Genomic DNA, 18,352 nt, shown 5'->3' with positions numbered 1-18,352 from the left:
TTCCTGGTGTCCCTGCCCCAGCGTGAACACGAGGCACAGCGCCGGAAACGGAGGCACAAAGCAGGCAGGGGGCAGAATACTCTCAAACTGGATGTTTCAACCCGAAAATTTTACGTATTTAAAAACAAACCAAATCTTTGTCTTTCTTGTAGTCTTTCTTTTCTATATATTTTCTTTTCCTAAATATATTTTCATGTATTTTAAGTGTCAAATAATCATATGCATTTTTTTTAATCAGAAAAAATCAAGAAGTTTCTTGTAAGTTAGAGAGTAACGTTTAGGGCGGCCTAGCGGTGCAGAGCCGTCTTCCCCCAGCAGGGGGCAGTGTGCACACCCAAACCTCCACCTGCACGGGAGCCGCGGGCAGTTCCCCCTCACCCTTCGGACTAAGGCTGAACCAGCACTCACGGCGGCGGCGCTCCGCTGCCAGGTCTCTGGTCAGAGAGGTAGCTTTCTCCTTCCCCTGTACTGCCCTCTTTTCTTTTTTCACTCGCTATCTTTTCTGTTCAACTAGTTACCATAGAAATGTAAGATCCCAAGAAGAAATTGAAAAAAAATTTTTTTTTTTTTTTACTTGCGGCCGCCTTAGTTTTCCCAGCAGGAGAAAACGGCACGTAGGTTATGTCTTGCCTAGGCGTCAGGCCTTTCACTTAGAACGGACGCCACGGGCAAACCGGCCAGACGCTCGTTCATTGCCCCAGCTCCTGCGAGGGGCACCTGGCGCTGATCTCCTAGTGGGGGGCAGGCAGTGGACATGCAGCTCTGTACTGTGTGAGGTGGGCGTGGGTCTCAGGATGGAGACCGTGGGGGAGGTAGGCGGTGATGCTGTTTATTTGGGGGGATCAGGAAGGGCTCCTCAAACTCCCTTGGAGACAGGAAGAAGGAGGGGTCTGTGGAAGAAGAGCTGCAGGGGGGCCGGGGCGGGAGGCAGGCCACGCAGCACTCGGGTTACTCTTGGACGCACTCCAGAAGCCCCCCGAGGCTTTGAGCTGGGCAGTGACGTGGGGTGGAGGTAGCCTCTGTGAGTGGCCCCCAGACGTTCAGGGCAGGGGGGGGGGAGCGGGGGAGACAGCTGTGCCGAGGGGGCAGGGTGCTGAGCGGACATGGAGGACTCTAGATGCTGTTCTGAAGAGTTTGTAGAAGGGGGTCCATGAACTTGTCCTGAAAAAGGCCAGATGGTAACTGTTTCGGTTCTGCAGGCCATGTGGTCTCTGCCTTCAAGGATTACCAGGCTCTTGAAAGAGGCATGTAAAAAAGAAGAGAAAAGAAAAAGCCACATACAGTTTTTAAACCAAGAATCAAGGTGGGGGGAGGGTACAGCTCAAGGAGCGGAGCGTGGTCTGAGCCTGCACGAGGCCCTGGGTTCAATGCCCAGTACTCCCTCCAGAAATAAATCTAATTACCTCTCCCCCCAAAGTAAAATAATTATATAATACAATAATAAGCAAATAAAAGATCAATAAAAGTATAAACACAAAGTAGTCCTTTCTTCTTAAAAAAAAAAAAGAGTCAAGGTAAAGAAAGGTGCCCCAGAAAAGCTTTACTGACAGAAGCAGGCAGTGGTCTGGAAGGCCTGCCTGTGTGGGCTGCTGATAATGAAAGTGGTTATTTGCTGGACACCAGGTATGTGCAGGCTCGTTCTGTGGCCCCAGCAGGGCTGTCACCCGTCTTTCCCCGGTCCTCGGGCAGGTGTCACTGGTGCTCAGGCTCGGAGCCTGCCCGGCGGCTGTAACTGAGTGCCATGCTCCGCCGGTCCGCCCGCTGCTCCCGCCCCTGCTCCGGGCGCAGCTGAGCGTCCACCAGCACTCCTGAGACTTGTTGCCCCATCAGAGGACTGTGACTCGTTTCCTTTTCTTTCAGTTTCATGAACAGGCGCGTCCTGTCTGCTAACCCGTACCTCGGGAGCACCTCCAACGGCTACGCGCACCCGAGTGGCCCGGCGCTGCACTACCACGACGTCCCCTGCATCAACGGCGCGGTGAGTGCCCTGCGGCCGCGCAGCCGCCCGGGAGCGTCCGAGGCTGCCACCCCTCCTCTCAGCCCGAGTGAGGGAAGGCTTTAAGATGAAAACTCCGTCCCTCGTCTCCTGCCCTCGATTCTGACTCGCTGTTCATCTCTATCTGTGTTTGAACAAGCAGGTAGACGGTTTGTCATTCGTGTCGGTCCATTAATTCAACACCATCAGAAAGGAACCGGTGCCGGGGGTGACAACCCTACTGCCACCTCCAGACACCCTCCCTCCTCCGCATGGTGGACTTAGGGTAACTGGGACATGGCACCCGCCACCCCATCCGGGGCGGTGCATATGTCATATGTGAATACCGGAGATGGTTAGCGACGGCTTTGGAATTAGACTAGCCTCCTGGGCCTGTTTGGCCTCAGCAGTTTGGGGATCTGTCTCAGGATTTTGTGTCCGATGTGGGATTCGGTGAACATTTGTTTCGCTGTGTCTCCATCATATTCATCTCACACCCGTTGACTGAGCACCCTCTCCTGCGGGCCAAACTCCACACCCCGCTCTGGGCGAAGACGAGGCCTTCAGAGGCAGCAGGCTCGTGAAGGGGCGCACGAGAAGCCATTCTGCCAGTTTCTCTCCCAGTATCGGGTGGATTTTAAATTGGCCTCTGTGTTTGTTTGCAAGGTAGGCATGGAGCATGTCTACGGTGATTTTTTCAAACTTGGGAGGTAGAGTATTTTCTTACTGTCTGGCTTATTACTCTTTTGTCCATTATTTCAATGGACATTATCAGTCAGCTCCCTGTTACCATCATAACAAGGCCACACCTGCCCAAAGCAGGACCCAGCAGACCACTGCCTTCTCAAGTGGAGTGAGAGGGGGTCAGGACTCCTGGAGCTCAGGGATAGAAGCAAACTGATAATCAGGTTATTGTGGTCTGGGTCAGAAACAGCAGCCAGGTAATAGCGAACGATGATGACACATAGTCCGGGTCCGGGACATCCAGCCCTGGGCCCTCCTCTGGTCACTCACCTCCTGCCGCCGTGACGAGACCACCTTGCAGGTCCTGCCAGGGGAGTAGTCTGTCCATCGGCTGCTTGATTAAAAAAGAACTTCCCCTCAGCACACAGCCCACCCCTTTCCCTCCTCACCTTCTTCCTGCCCTCCCTCTCCCCCCCATTTCCTTCCTTATTTTCTGGGTGTCTCCTGGGGTCCAGGCACTGTGCTAGGGATTGAGAACAGAATGGATAAGATGGTGCCTGTGTCCTCAGAGGGCCTCCCCATCTAGTGGGAGGAGAAAGGGGAGGGGGAGGAAGGGCCGGCTGGCTAGGTAGGGGTGTGGTCAAGGGCAGATTAAGATGAACTGGGGCCCCGTGGGAGGTCTGGGTGTTGGGGGGGCAGGCAGGCTTTGAAATCCCATCCGAGCAGCAAGTCCATCAGGTGGGGTCCTTTCTGGGTCTGGAGTGGGTGGGAGACGAATCCCCTCCCACAAGAAGATTCACACGAGGCCCAGTTGGACCTTCTTGTCCCCCAGTCCCCCCACCACCTTTGCCATGGGGTCTCCAGTGTTGGGGGCTCCAGCACCCACTCCAGCAACAGCGGAGAGGCTCGTGGGAGCCACGCCCCCGGGGAGGGCCCACGGTGGCCCTTACAGGAGCAGGTGCCAGCCCGTCCCCCAGCCTTTTCCTGGCCACTGTGCACCTGGGTGGCCCCAGCTCTTGGCCTCCGCTCACTTTGAGCAGCACCAGTGAGTCTTGGCAGAGCCCGCCCCTCATCGTGGACCCAGCTGCCGAGCTCACCCTCCCAGGACCAGCTGCTCCTCTGGGCTTTGGGTCTCGGCTCCACCTGTTTGGGAAAGACACCACACACTCCTGTCTCTCCGTCTCCCTGCCCGAAGGCCCGCTCGTGTGCCTCTCCGCCTAGGGTTTCTCCCCTACCTAGGTGGGCCGAGCAGTTTAGAGAAAGCACGGACCTGCACAGACACTGGTCTGGTTCCACCATCTGTCGTTCCCGTTTATATTATGCGGGTTCAGGCACCCCCAGGAAAGAGCTTCCTTTAGGTCGTTTACGGCTTAAACAGGTTAGAAATAAAAAGCTGCCGTTTTCGAAGGCTCTGCGCCTGGGAGTCGTGTCTGCACGTGCATCGCCGGGCGTGCAAGAGAGGTGGTGAAGATGCGGCTTCCTGTGCACAGCAGCGCGGCTCCCCTGCTTAGTAAGGGCGTCCTGCAAGTTCAGGCCTCTCTTCAAACTACCGTTCTCCCTGCTGGGCTCCTTTCCCGGGCCCTGTCTCCTGGGGGAGCCTTCACATCTCGGTTTTATAAATCTCATACTTCTGACCTAACACCTGACGTTTTAGCAGTGTTTCAGCTCCAGGAACTCTCGCCCACTCAGCATTCCCCCGGCACCTGAAGCAGGGTAAGAGGGAATCTCCAAAGCCACCTCCGACAGGCACACACGTGCTTCTTCCTGTTTTCTTCCAAGTGACTTAATCCTTCAGTATTTTAGGAAAATGACTCTTTAGTTGGACTGACCGCCTTAATAACTCTGGGCAAACAGATAATGCTGGGTTGCCATTATGAAACACTCATACCCAGGTTTCCCTGCCTCCGTGTGCCATTATTTTTAGGTTGTAGACGGGTCCCCGGCATCACAAAAGTAGACACACTGAAGTGATGGCGAAGGAATTAACACACGCCTGCTGTGAAAGTTTAAACTTTTTCTATTTTTATAACAAAAGGCTGCAATTACATTCTGGCAGAAAGGAACCCGGCAAGAAGGGTATAAAAATAGAGTAAAATAAGTATAGTCTATGAATTAATATTTTCTCTCTTTTTTAAAATGCAAAGCAATTTATAAAGACCTTTAAAACTTAAAAGAATCTGGCGGTGGTTGTTAGTTTGGGTTTTAGTTTATGCTTTAATGTCCATGTTCTAAAGTGGCTTGTAGCTATTTTAATCCTTCATAAAAAGACTTTCCACTCACGCAATGCCATTATAGCCACTATATTTTGAAACATCCTGTTTTCTAGGATGGTTTGATTTCTTTCTTTTCACAGACTGTTTTTCGGTTACTGCACTTTCTTCCGGCCTCACCGAGTGTGGCACACGAGGGCAGGCAGACAGCCACCCACAGACCTCAGGCCCCGATGTGCGCACGGCAGGCCCAGGTGGTCTGACCCGAGCCCTCATCCTCCCGGCGGCCCAGAAGCAGCCTGAGCTCAGGGACCTCTTGCTTCGGCTCCCCCAGCTTAATAAGATTCCTGTGAGAAAGAATTATATGAGTCAGTATTACTGTGAAATAAAATAAAGCGCTTTGCTGGGATCTCAGCGCATCTTCTCCGTGGAGCCAGAGCTCCGGGTCTCCGGGGCCCCCAGCCAGCCTTCCTTTCCCGACACCACACTGCTTCTGCCTCTGGATTAGGAGGACTTCTGAAATCCGGTTCTTTGGAAAAAGAAATGTCCAATCTTTCTTTCTTTTTTTCTTTTTTTTGGATACTTTAAAAAAAAAAAAAAACAGAACAAAGCAAAAATATCATAAGCTGATGACCCTGGGAACAGAAAAATAACCCTTTCCTTAAGCCCCGCAGGGAGAGCCTTCTTTTGAATCAGCCCACCTGCTCGTGTGTGTGTTTCATTGGTAACGGCTGGGGGGGGGGGAGCGTGGACGTGCTTTCGGGGTGCTTGCTAACAACATCTCGCCCCGCTTTGCACTCTGCGGCCGCGGCACTAACGGCGAGGCTGTGTGTGTTGCAGTGGGAACCTGACGGCGGCTTTCCTGCGCCCGGTGGCGGAGGCCCGGGAGAAGAGGCGCCCTGCGATCCCGCGGTCCTGTACGATAACTTGCCGTCCCCGAAAATCTTTGCGCGCTGCCCGCCTGCTGCCAGGAGGGCTTCTAGGCCGCCCGCTGACGGCCTGTCTCGTAACCATTACAGACACCCTGCCTCCTGCAGCCTGCCCTCCTCCCCGTCTGTCACTAACACCTCTTCTCTGGGGAGGGCATCTCTCGGGCTCAGCTCCCAGGTACGGCACCCCAGTCTGTCTTCTTCTAGAACCCCCTTAAGCCATGATCCTCCGGCAGGGTTTTGCAAGGACAGTGTATTCACCAGCTTGTGGTCAGTGAGACTTCTCAAGGATGGGTGTGATTTCCTCTTCGACTAGAATAGAATTTCAAATGCAATCAATGTTTGGCCACCCAGGAACGGATTAAATATGCCTAGCTAGTTCCCAGTTTGTGTGCTGTATTTCTTTGCCTGGCCCTCTTTCCATTCCTGGAAAATTCCCCAGTGGATTTCATAAATTATGCCAATTAAAGGCAAAGATTTGAAAGAGGATAGGGACAGGACAAGTTTTCAGAAGATTTTTGAGCTGCAAGTTCCTTTCCTGTGTTTCTGTTTCATGTAAATGGGGAGTGGTGGACTCCACGTGGTAACTGCTTTTCAGTCTTTACACCTTAAATAGGGTTATTCAGAGAACCATGATGTTTTTCCATAATGAGTAAGTACTCAAGTGTACTCCCTACAGCCAGCCAGACAGTAAGGATTTGTTGAACGGTAAATGACCTTGATTTTGAACTACTGTCCATCCCACGCCTCCTGCCTGTGGCAACATCTCCGTATAAGTGTTAATTCTGCGTTTTCATGCATTTCAACCTAGGAATTTTTTTGTGCTTTGCACGAAGATCTAAGCACCATGTGGAGGAGTGCTCTACCAACATAAAGCAGATGGTCACGTTTTAAATTACTTTCTTTTCCCTCCATTTTTTTTTGGGGGGGTGGGTAATCTTAAGAAAGTAATGAATGCCAAGTAAGATCCTAGAATCTCAGGGTGTGATGGCTCATAGCAGCTCTTCCAAATGAAGTTTTCTTCACGATCACATGGGAAGATTTTTGTTTTTCATTTTTAACAACAGTTGGAGACTGTGATTCAGTGAGTCTGAGGGGCCCAGGCAGCTGTGTCGTCAGACGTGGGGGCCACGGCCTCCTGGCTTTTTTATGAGTCCTTCTGTAAAAGGTCTGGTAGGTCACACGGTTCACCTACTAAGTGAATGCATATCTGGTGGTGTATTTTTGACTTTTTATTGGTATTAGAGTTCCCTTCAGTAAAAATTATGGGGCAAAATATGCTATCTTGTATGTTTGGATTGTCCCCAGATTAGTTCAGAATCATTTGATATAAGGTTTATGTGTGTTTGCTTTTCATTCTTTTTTGTTTTGCTTTAAGTAGGACACACATTTGCAAGTTGAATTATAGCACCTTTAGTTTTCCTGTCCTCATTCGGCCATTTGAATTGGGGACCTGCTATTTAATGGAGAGAGCTCACACGTCCTGCACACCCACAGTACGTGTGCTCTAGGTGTGTGGTGTGTCATTTAACCTGTTTAGGAAGCCTGTGGGAGGCATCAGTATCTTTGTGCTTTTACACTGATTCACTCATTTAATGACAGTTTTTTTTTTATTTTATTGGAGTTTTTTGGGGAGGGTAATGAGATGTGTTTATGTATGTCATGGAGGTACTGGGAATTGAACTCAGGACCTCGTGCATGCTAAGCACGTGCTCGACCACTGAGCTCTACCCTTCCCCCCATTATCCTTATATTTTTAAATGAGCCCACAGAGGCTCAGGAAGTTTTAGTGATTTGCTCAGCGTCTCCCAAGTGATGGAGCCAGAATTTGAAGCTCCGCAAGCCCAGGCCCACGGCAGGAAGCAGCGGGGACAGCAGGGCGGCCCGGCTGGGACGTCCACAGGCAGCTCCCGCCATCCAGCTGAGGCGCACACACACTTAAGCAAAATGCAGCACCCGTTGGCTTGCAGCAAAGAAGCGGGGGCCTTGCTGAATCTTTTAACCCTGCGGTTCGTTAACACCTGGGCCACGCTGTCGCTGTGTTTTGCTGCCTGTGCATCCTCCCTCAGCCCCTGTCAGTGACTCGGAAGGCAGCTATTTACCCAGTTAGGACGCAACATAACCCCTGGCAGTTGGACTCCTAAGTGCTCAGTCCTGCTGCTCCGCTAAAGAGCTTTCCACCAAAATAAAAGCTGTGTGTCTCTGGAAACAGACTTTCAGTCATCTCAGCCGAATGCCCTCAGCTGCCCGCTGCCCGTGCCAGTTTCTTGATCGGCATAATTGACCTCCCGGTAGGAAAAGGTAACTTTTGGTGCGTCCCAACCGAAGACATCCAGGTGTCCCGCACTCGCTCTGAGCCTCGGTGCTAGAACTTCTACTCCTTAGCTGCTCTGGGGAGGTGTCAGCAGTCCAGTGCTGGGAAACCACACTGGTTTTCTGCTGTCCACATTTTTTTCTGTCTGTGATAGTTTCTACTTCAAGAGTCAGAGACTGAAACCATTTACTACAAAAAAGCCCAAGGTTTTTGTCTGTTTTCAATTTTCGCATATGTTTATTTCGACAGCTGAAGGGTAAAAAGCCTCCCGTGGCATCCAACGGGGTTCCAGGAAAAGGCAAGACACTGAGCAGTCAGCAGAAAAAAGCCGATTCGGCCGCTGGCGTGAAGCGGACACCTTCAAGTAAGTGTGTCTCTCGGTGCCCTGCGTTCTCGCTTGAGGTGCTGTTTGCAGAGCTGGGGCTGGGGCCATCCCCTCCGCTGCTCAGGCGGAGATGCCCGGGTTGGGGCCCGCTGGAGAGACGGAACCACGTGCTGCCTCACCCATCCTGGTTTGCTGCATTAAGAAGGGCCAGGATTTTTAACCCAGCTTTTAGGACGGTTGTACGTAAAAAGATCAGCAGAGCTGGGCTGTTAACTGCAGGCGTGGTTAAGCACATTCAAGTATGAGGTCGTCGTGGGTGCAGGTGGCAGGGCTGCTCACAGCTTTGGGTCAGGACACCTCGGTTTGTGTCCCTGATCTGCTGCTGGCAGTGACTTGGGTTGAGTCATGTAAACTCTCTGAACTCAGCTTCCACATGTTAAAGACGTAGACGAGTGTCTGCTGTGGTTCCTGTGATCAAAATAATCGGGGTAACACACACACCTCAGAGCAAGAGAAAACACACGGGTTTATGAGGAGATCCTGCCCCTGCAGTGCCTTCTAGTCTTCGGCCAGCTCAGCCGCAGCTTATACCCTCCTCTGCAGTCTCCACGGCCACCTGACCAGGGTAGTATCATCCGCCCCATCTGCAATGTAGACATAATCTCAGAGAAGTGACACGGCTTCTCTGAGGCCTCACAGCCGGCAGGTAGCAGAACCAGAGTGAGGACCAGGTTTTCAGACTCCAGATCTGGCAGGGTCCGGACTGAGCGGAGAGAAGCAGCAAGACTTGAGTGCAAGGCAGCCCGCCAGAGCATCCCTCCTGATCTGCAGCTACAGGAAGCCAGGGTGATATTGCGATCTGTGTGCAGTTGTGTTTGCTCGTGTTGGATAGATGCGCCTTTGTTCCTCACCCCCCGGTGGGGCTTGTTCACCCTGGCTCTCTGCTCCTTGCTGGCTGCAAGGATGGGAGAGCAGTCTCTTCGAGGAGGCTCCATCTCACCAAGGGGCGCACACGCAGACAGGCTGGACAGGCCATGGCACCGGCTCCCCCCAGTTCAGGGGGTCTTGGGGTGAGAGATAGGAGGTAGATGGGAATGTGAGTTTGACGTGACCGCTGGGGAAGCCGCATCCACACCTTATGAGCCTGGCTCCGTGCAGCTGGTAGAGCCGGCCCCTTGCCTACGAAGACTAGGCTGGCGGCTCCAGGCAGCAGCCTGCACACCAGGCGGCACCGTGCCCAGTGTGCCAGCCTCCTGTCTGCACGGTGATGGGATTTCGGAGTCGGAGAGCACACGAGGCGGATGGAGAGGGCTTCTTCCTCAGCCTCTCCCGTGGACGGGCCCCAGTCTTGTTGGACGGTGCTCCCTGCTTCTGCCCCAGGGAAGTGTGTGCCTTCTTCACAGACGCTCACCTGCTCTCCCTCCTCCCCAAACACACCTCCCAGCAGCCAGCGGGGCCAAACCCTCATCACCCTGATTTGTGCTGCGTGCAGCTTATTTCGACCTTACTTTTCTGGCAAATCTCATCTCCCTCATGCAGTCGGGTGTACTTACATTCACTTAGAATTTTAGTGTCGTCCATTTGGAAAGGGGCAGGTAGGGGAGGGAGTAACGGGCCTGCAGAGCTTTGTCGTGCGAGGCCTGACTCAACAGGAAGCTCGGGCTCCGTGTAGCGTCCGTCTCAGCACCTGGGCTGATTTTATTTCCTAGATGATTCATTCCTTTATTATCTGAGTCCTTCTGTAGGAATTTTTAGTAACTTTGGTGACATCTAATGAAGAAAAAAGAGAAAAATAGTTGCATTCTGTGTTTTTGCTGAGTTGAGCCAGTTGCTTTATAGACTGGATGTGGCTTACTGCACGCGGACCAGAAGGTGCGGACGGCTGTCGGTTACCGCATGTAGGTTTGTCGGGAGCATCTCAGATGAGGAAAAGTGGAGTTTGGAGCTTGCTCTGTTTGTAAAACGTGTGGTTAGCCAAGCCACTAGGGCAGCGCCTTAGTCTCAGGTTGTTGGTTTGCTCAGCCTTACGCTGCGAGCCTTTTCATTTCACTGTGTGGGGTTGGTCGGTTTTCGGTGAGGGGGGAGGTTGAGTGGGGAGTGATGGCTGTGTGCCTGCCTTCGTAAGTGAGGTTCTCATTGCAGTCACGATGGTTTGCCTGGCGGGAATTGGTGAATTGGGCATTTAGGACAGACGCTAGGAATGGCTCACCATTGTCTGAGTGGACAGGGTTCTCGGGGCTCCGTTATCCCTGACAGATCTAAGCTTATGCCTACCACGGCCCAGGCATCACACGGTCATGTTAGATGGGTTTTAGGGTCATGCATCAAGTTGGTTTCTTTGACGCCCACAGAGCAGACCTCACTGCTCCTGCTCCATGGAGGGTGACGCTGGGGCTGTGGGAAATTCATTGTTTGTCCGGAATCCCTGTCTTGGGTCCATTGCCTGTCTTGCGAACTGTGATGCCGCCCTCCACGGCGTCACCCCAGAAGTGCTCCTAGTCTAGCAAGGGAGTCAGGCATGCGAATAAACAACCACGGGTGCTGGGGGTGTGAGCCCACAGAGGAGCGGGAGGTCCCCGAGGCCTTCAAGTCGTCATCGGGGTGAGCGGCTGATGGCCAGGAGCTGTGAACTCGTGAGCCTTGGCCAGTCTGGTTGGCATCTTCACTCTCCACCTTACTGAAGATTCTAAGGTGCGTGCCTCCAAGGGAGGCATTAAGGGAATTTCCTCAGATTCTGTTTTCATTTTTAAAATTTGTTTCAAAGAGTATTGGGTAATCTGAACCAGTCACTTCGCTGCTCAGCTCGAGCCTGCCCTGTGCGCTTTCTGGCTGTTCAGCACAACGGCCAGCTTCGGGCTTGTGTTACTGTGTCGGCTGATCGAACGGGCTGTCGCCTACTTGGTTAAACCTAATCTCCTATTGATGCTTTTTTTTGGGCAAGATGCTGACCAGTACAAATACGGCAAGAACCGGGTTGAAGCTGATGCCAAGCGGCTGCAGGCCAAGGAGGAGGAGCTGCTGAAGAGGAGGGAAGGCCTGCGGGACAGGCTGGCCCAGCTCCGGAAGGAGAGGAAGGGCCTGAGGGCGGCCATCGAAGTCAACACGGGTACGGGGCGGGGCGGGGCACGCACCAACTTGTGTTCAAGTCCAGGCAGGTTTCATCCTGCTCTGCCCACAGGGCCTGAGCCTCATTAAGACTCAGTCACCCCATGCCGTGCTTCTTGCACTGTGGAAGCATTGCTGGTCAGCCCCGGGCAGGTGCAACAACAGAACAGGCCGGAGGCCAGGGTGGCCCTCAACTGCGGGCTGAGGCGGGGTCGGCCCCGGAGCTGACAGCAGAGATCGTCTGACACAAGAGCCTTAGGGGTCAGGAGTTTCTGGTCACTGGAAGATGGGGTTCTCAGCAGGAGGACAGGTAATATTCAGAAGTCCAGGTGGGAGGTCTCTGTATGGGCAGAAGGGGCCCTCGGTTCCCTGAGAAGGAACTGTGAGAGCACGGTAGTGTCAGACTCATGGACGGAACCAGGGGAAGAGGTCAGGTTAGGGGACTGACAACCCTCTGAGAGGAAAAGGGTAAAGACAGTCACCCAGTCAGGACCGGGGCCCTGTGTCTGGGTCAGGCCTGTCTGTTCTTGCTGGCAGGGGCTAGGGAGCTGCTTGACTAGACAAAGTTTCAGTGCAAGACTGAGTCTTACCCTGGGGCAAGACTGACTCTGTAGCTTTCAGTGTTTTGGGCCTTGGAGGGCAAGGAGGAGGGAGTGCCGGTGCAGAGACCAGGATGGTCCCAAGAGGAAGCACCTGCTTCCCAGCGGCTCCCGGCTCCCTCCTGTGCGGTGAGGAGTCGGCGCACAGTCAGCAGTTCCAGCCTTTCCTGACTTGGTGCCCAGATGATTTTTAAGAAAGTGCTTTCAGAGTTTAAAGAATGGGAGGCTAGGTGTGGGCTGAGCTGGCCCGAGTCAAACTGCAGGAGGGGCAGGAGAGGCTGCCCAGGAGTGGGCAGACACCGAGTCAGAGCGGTGGGTAGGCACCTTCAGGGCAGCGAGGCGGAGTGGGGTTTCTTCTTTCCCTTGTTTCCAGTTTGCAGGATAGTGAAGATGCAGAAAGCTCAGCCCAGCTCTTGGCCTCAGAAAAGAGACTCACATGCTGCCAGGCACCAGGCCAGGGCCCCATGCACACGTCGGTTACCCCAAGGAGTCAGTCGTCTCACCTGTCCAGTGGGCGCACCGCTGCCTTCCTGTGTCCCTGTAACTCATTTCAGACAAAATAAGTAAAGAGCGCGTGCCCCGTTCTGGGGAGGTGCAGGTTGTACTTTGACCGTGGGGGCGAGTAAGACCACCCGAGAGTGACTAGCAGGAGAGTGAGGGCTCAGAAACACAGCCCTGTCAAGTCCGCGGCCCCTTCGGAAGCCGTCTAGTTCAAGTTCCTCACTTTAACATGAGGCCATTGAGGCCCAGACCCCGAACTCCTAGAATCCATGAGAACCCACGCCCTGTGCTTCCTGGTCCGTACTCTTCCAGCTGAGCTGCAGCAAAGGAGAGCGCTTAGGAAAGGACCCTGCCCTTTCAGGCACAGCTGGGTTTGAGTTTTGTAGGAAGGACCCTCGTCAGGGGCGCTCAATCCCCCCACCAAGCTGTACCAAGCTCCTTTTAGGGGCACCAGGTGTCCGTCCTCGGTTATCCTGGGGCCGTGGCCCTCGGGTGCAGCAGCAGCGTTTCTCTGGGATTTCAGGCAGGAAGACACAGGTGATCCTGGAGGACAAGTTGAAGAAGCTGGAGGAGGAGTGTAAGCAGAAGGAGACGGAGCGCGTCAACCTGGAGCTGGAGCTGACCGAGGTCAAGGAGAGCCTGAAGAAGGCCCTGGCCGGCGGGATCACCCTGGGGCTGGCCATCGAGCCCAAGTCAGGGACGTCCAGTCCGCAGGTGGGTCTGCCGCTCGCCCCCGCAGCTTCGGCACTGCAGACGTGGCTCCTGTGTCCCCTGCAGACACTGCTCAGCTGTGTCTCAGCTTCACTACGTCACACTCTCCTGTCTTTTCCACTGAACTTTTTTAAAGGTGGTGAGTCTGTTTTCCACCCCTTTGCAAAGTCTGATTGTAGTAAGTACAGTTCTTTTTCTCTTCTGAACCGTGTCCTAATTTGCTGCCAGTTCGTTAGGTAGAAATCTTAATCAAAGGCAGCGAATTTTTATAAAATGTTGCATGTGTCTTGAGAATTACTCCAGGCGCAGGGGAGACGGAGTGAAACGGTCTGTAAACTCGGGAGCTAATGGGGCAAGCAGAAGTCACTTTGCGGACACAAGTCAGCACCTGCAGTGACCTGCCGCTCGCTCCCGTTGGCGAACTTGCTGTTGTCTTTTCACAAGCTGTCCCTCGAGTCCTTGCTACCTTGTGAGTCAGACATGATGGCTTCTGGTTCCCAGATGAGGAGCTGGAGGCCCAGGGGACTTGCCTCAGAGCACAGCCCTGCTCCCGGCTGCTCCCCTCCCCGTGCCTGGCCAGCACCCGAGCAACCGCTTGGCAGGATGCCCAGCCCGGCTGAAGCCCCCGAGGCCCCTCCCACAGCGTGGGGTGGACACCCGGGCAGAGGTTCTGTGTATAGGCGTGTGGCACCACTGAGGTCCTGTCTCCCACCTCACCGCCCCCAGCAGTGGTCCCTTCGTCCTCCCATTGCCCACAGAGACCATCTTACAACTTCTCCCTTCTCCGGTCACCCATCCCTCTCCAGTGACACTTTCAGGGGATGGTCTCCCCCTAGCTTGGCAGAGTGAATTCCAGCCGCACTGCGGGAGCTCCCACCACCACCACCACACCACCAACCATGTGACCAGGTTCCCTTGTGCACAGCAGAGTGGGGTGGCTAGGAAAGCAGGCCCTGGGAGCGAAGAGGTTACCTCCCTTCTCTAGGCCTCAGTGTTCCATATGTGGACTGGGGGTGAGGGTACTGCCTACTGCGTGGGACCGAGTGTGAGACAGCTCTGGGCACAGGGCCGAGCCCAAGCAGGTGTCGGTCCATTCATTTGTGTATTCATGAGCTTGTATATACATATTCATTCGGTGAATTATGTATGTGCACTCTGTGCCCCTTCTGTGTACTGGAAACAGTTCCAGGCGCACAACAGTGAACGCCACAGATGCTTCACATAACACACTCGCATCAGGTCCTGATAAGTGCTGTGTGGGGTGGTACAGCAGGCAAGAGGGCGGAGGGAACCAGAGTCCTGGGGCCGATGGACGGTGCAGGCTTCTCAGCATCCGACAGAACAGGGGACCAAGGGCGTAAGGAGGCCGGTCCTACCCAGAGTGGTAGCAGGGCAGTGAGCGCTGGCCCATGCAGGGCAGGGATCTGTCCCAGGGGCACCTGGTGACCCTTGTCAGAGGTGGACAGGAGGCAGGAAAGCCTGTGGACCCCGTGGCCTCTTGACTTCCCAGGAGAGAGCTGAGGACCTGCGGGCATCGCCGTCCTTGGATCCCCTCCGAGTGGAGGTTCTGGGCTCCGGATCTGACTCTCTCCTACCGTACCTTCTCTCCCGTGTCTGCAACTCCCCTGCCTCCTCGAAGCATTGAAAGATGCTCCATCCTAAAAAGATTCTGCCTCAGCCCCACATCCCCTGCGGTCACTGTCCTGTGTGCCATGTGTCCAGTGTGCCCACTGCTCTCCCCCGCTGTGGTCGGCCTGCTCCCTGAACTGCTTTCGTTCACATGCCTCAGCCCCCACCTCCCTGGGTCTGGGTGTCTCCGGGCACTGCTCGCTGCTTTCTGTGTCTGTGACCCCACATTCTCCAGGGCTTTCCCTGCCTCTCCAGAGCCTCCCCGCGGCCCCCCTCGTCAGCTCGTCTTCCCGTGGCCCCATCCTCCTGAGGGTGCAGGACCAGCTCGTTAGAGTTCCCGCTTTCAGACCAGGGGACACTCCTGTGTCGAGGGCCTCTCCCAGGCCTTGGCTGCCCTTGTCTGCCCAGCGTGCAGCTCTCTGCTGTGTTCCGTGTCCTCCCCATCCTTGGATCCTTGGACCAGCGGCTCGTGAGACAGACAGGCCCAGAGGAGACTCGTGCTGCCCTCCTGGAGCCCAGCTCAGCCCCTCCTGGAGGTGGATGGTCTCATTCTCTCCTTTTTACCAACTGTGCCATCCCCCACTCCCTCCTTGCCAGCGCTGCCTTTTAAAAGCATTTCCCAGTAAAGGAGAAGATGGGAAAGCCAGCTGCTTGGGATCTGCGGTCTGTAGCCCCCAGGGTGGGTTTGAGTGGTAATTGAAATACTATTCTCCTAAGACAACGCTGTGTGACCTAATGGGTATTTCTGAAGTTGCGTTTTACACAGGAAGAGGAGGGAGAGGTTTGTCCTCGGACACGTCACTCAGGAAAGTGCAGCAAATTCCCAGCTTTTTTCCCCAAAGAGCAACTCTTAATCTCCTGTGAAAGAAGCAAGGTTGGGGGGCTTGGCCACAGAAGATTCAGTTTGCTCCATCTGAGGTCTTCCTTCCACCCGCATGAACCGTACTGTAAACTGTCGGAAACCCTCTGACTGTGTGAATCCGCATTGGGTGGCTGGCCCCAGTGAGCCCCGCCCGCGTCCTGGGTCCCGGAGCCCGCGTCCTGGGTCCCGGAGCCCGCCTCGGGCACTGCGGCTTTGCTGCTGGGTCTGCAGGTGTTCGAGCTCTCTGAAGTCAGACAGCTCAGTGCAGGTGCTCACACTGGAGGCGGGGAGGCCCACGCTGGACACAGAAGGCTGGACTGGAGCCCCTCCTTCCCCTCCCTTCCCAGCCACGACCCCCGCCCAGCCTCAGTCTTTCCACCTGTAAGATGGAGGTTTTAACACTGCTTTTAGAATTGACACTACGAGGTGTCCTTATTACTGCTGTTAGCATTTTTGCCTATTTCCAAACCCATTTTTTTTCTTTAAAATAAACCATTTTCCTAGTGGAAAATACTGATGGCCTGGAAACCATACCTTACTCAGTGTCTTTTCTTAACAGTCTCCAGTGTTCCGGCATCGGGCTCTGGAGAACTCGCCCATGTCCAGCTGTGAAACCAGCGACGCTGAGGGCCCGGTGCCTGTGAACAGTGCAGCTGTCCTGAAGAAGAGCCAGCCGGCCGCCGGCGGCTCCCCCTGCCGGGGACACGTGCTTCGGAAGGCCAAGGTGAGCTCTCTCCCCTCCTGCCTGGGGGGAGCATGGGCACTAATGGGGGACCAGGCATCCCGGGGGTGTGGGGGGGACATCAGCTCTGATGGGGAGCAGGCACCCCGGGGCTGTAGGGGGGACATTAGCTCTGATGGGGGAGCAGGCATCCCGGGGCTGTGGGGGGGACATTAGCTCTGATGGGGGAGCAGGCATCCCGGGGCTGTGGGGGGGACATTAGCTCTGATGGGGGAGCAGGCATCCCGGGCTTGTGGGGGAGCACCTGCTCTGACACAGGCTCACGGGGTGGGGGCACTTCAGCTCCAGACTCTTGTAGGGAGTGAAGGAGCTACGTCAGGCTTCCTGTTTCAGTTCTACAGCTTCTGTATTAGATGCCATTCCTTCCTAAATCAGACCCCTCATCAGGAATCCTCCTTCTCAAAGGCAGAAAAGACCAGAACCTTGCCTCAAGGCCTTTACCACCTGCTGTCAGGAAACCCAGCCACTCTGGTTCTCTCTCTGGTCCCGCAGGCCTCCTGGCTTCTCCTGACCTGTTTTCTCATTGGTAGAGGAGAGACTGGACCCAGTGGCTGCTGGGGTCTTTCAAAGAATGGAAAGTCCAGGCATAAACTCTCTCCAACTCCTCTTCTCCCTCCCCACCCTCAGCCTTGTAAACTGGGGCCTGAGGAGGCCCCCCTGGCAGTATCTTCCAGTCTTCTGATGGGATTAGCCACTAATACTTTGATACTAAACTTAAAAATCTCAGAAAATTTGAAAAGCTGTCATTTATCAAAGGAAACAGTTCTTGATGGCATAACTGAAAGTGTATCGTATGAAAAGTCATACCTGGTACAATTACACTAAATCATCCAAAGGAATTTAATTTGTTCTGATGAACGAGGCCAGACGTCCTCCCTTCCCTGTCTCCAGTGGCCTCTGGTTGCTGTCATTACCTTTGTTCTTCAGCAGCTTTGGAACCCATTCTAAATTGTCTAGAAATATATTATTTTCTGAAAGGTAGATCTGGTGTTAAACAAGAAAGTGTGTGTTGACCACTGGCTACACCCTGGTGCGTTCAGGGGAGGGTCCCTGACGATGGTCCCTAGCGTATCTGTCCTTCTCGGTAAATGCACTTGGCTGAGCCTGTGTGTGCCGGCAGATGTGGGGAAAAGAAGAATCCTGTGCATCATTTGTTACTTTCCTCAGCATCCATCAAGTGTTCTCAGTTTGTAACTGTTATGTTCATTTGCAAAGGAATATGTTTAGCCTGAGAGATTTTTAGAATTGAGCTGTCCAATAAATTCCCCCTAATTATTTGAAAAAGGGAAATACAGTAAAAAATATTTCATTTAATTGGTTTCCCTACTGACAAAGAAATCGGTTTACAGTTCTGTAACTCCAGCCTCTGAATGGCCCCATTTCCTGGGTGGGGGGGCTGCCCTCACCTTCGGAGGCTCAGTTCTCTGCAGTTTCAGCCCCGTTTGTGTGATGAATGTCAGATGTATGGTTGTGGCTGATTCAGATGCACAGCTGGCTGCTCAGACCGGCCCACACTCACAGAGGGAAATAGCTACCCCTGCTAGCTGGTCCAGAAAGCACCGTGGAAGTAGTCAGGAGCCTTGCCCTCAGCCTCACTAAAGGAATGGGATTGGGCGCGGCTGGCCCAGGACTCCTGAAGAGTAGTGCCAGGGCCCCACGGCTGGAGGAGGGGTGGGGGCGTGGCCTTCTGACTCTGGGAGCATCAGTACACTTGGAGGCGCGGGGTACATGTGGTCTCCTCTCCCACCCCGGCCTTTTCCTGAGGG

General features: G+C 54.1%; 1 protein-coding gene across 5 annotated transcripts in view; it reads left to right on the top strand.

The window, feature by feature from the left end:
• AFAP1 (actin filament associated protein 1) overlaps positions 1-18,352 on the top strand; it is a 135,466-nt gene that overhangs the window by 111,571 nt on the left and 5,543 nt on the right. For 3 of the 5 annotated variants that reach the window (XM_074350853.1, XM_074350872.1, XM_074350878.1), the window contains 6 exons: positions 1,861-1,978; positions 5,710-5,976; positions 8,362-8,476; positions 11,379-11,543; positions 13,166-13,356; positions 16,404-16,568. In XM_074350853.1, the coding sequence (XP_074206954.1) occupies positions 1,861-1,978; positions 5,710-5,976; positions 8,362-8,476; positions 11,379-11,543; positions 13,166-13,356; positions 16,404-16,568 (1,021 nt within the window). The remainder of the gene's footprint in view (positions 1-1,860; positions 1,979-5,709; positions 5,977-8,361; positions 8,477-11,378; positions 11,544-13,165; positions 13,357-16,403; positions 16,569-18,352) is intronic. The other 2 variants (XM_074350862.1, XM_074350869.1) reach the window with 2 other exon arrangements.

This window comes from Camelus bactrianus, chromosome 2, assembly GCF_048773025.1.
Source record: "Camelus bactrianus isolate YW-2024 breed Bactrian camel chromosome 2, ASM4877302v1, whole genome shotgun sequence".
NCBI lineage: Eukaryota > Metazoa > Chordata > Mammalia > Artiodactyla > Camelidae > Camelus > Camelus bactrianus.
The sequence above is the reverse complement of the archived record's forward strand: the minus strand, read 5'-3'. Positions and strand labels throughout refer to the sequence as shown.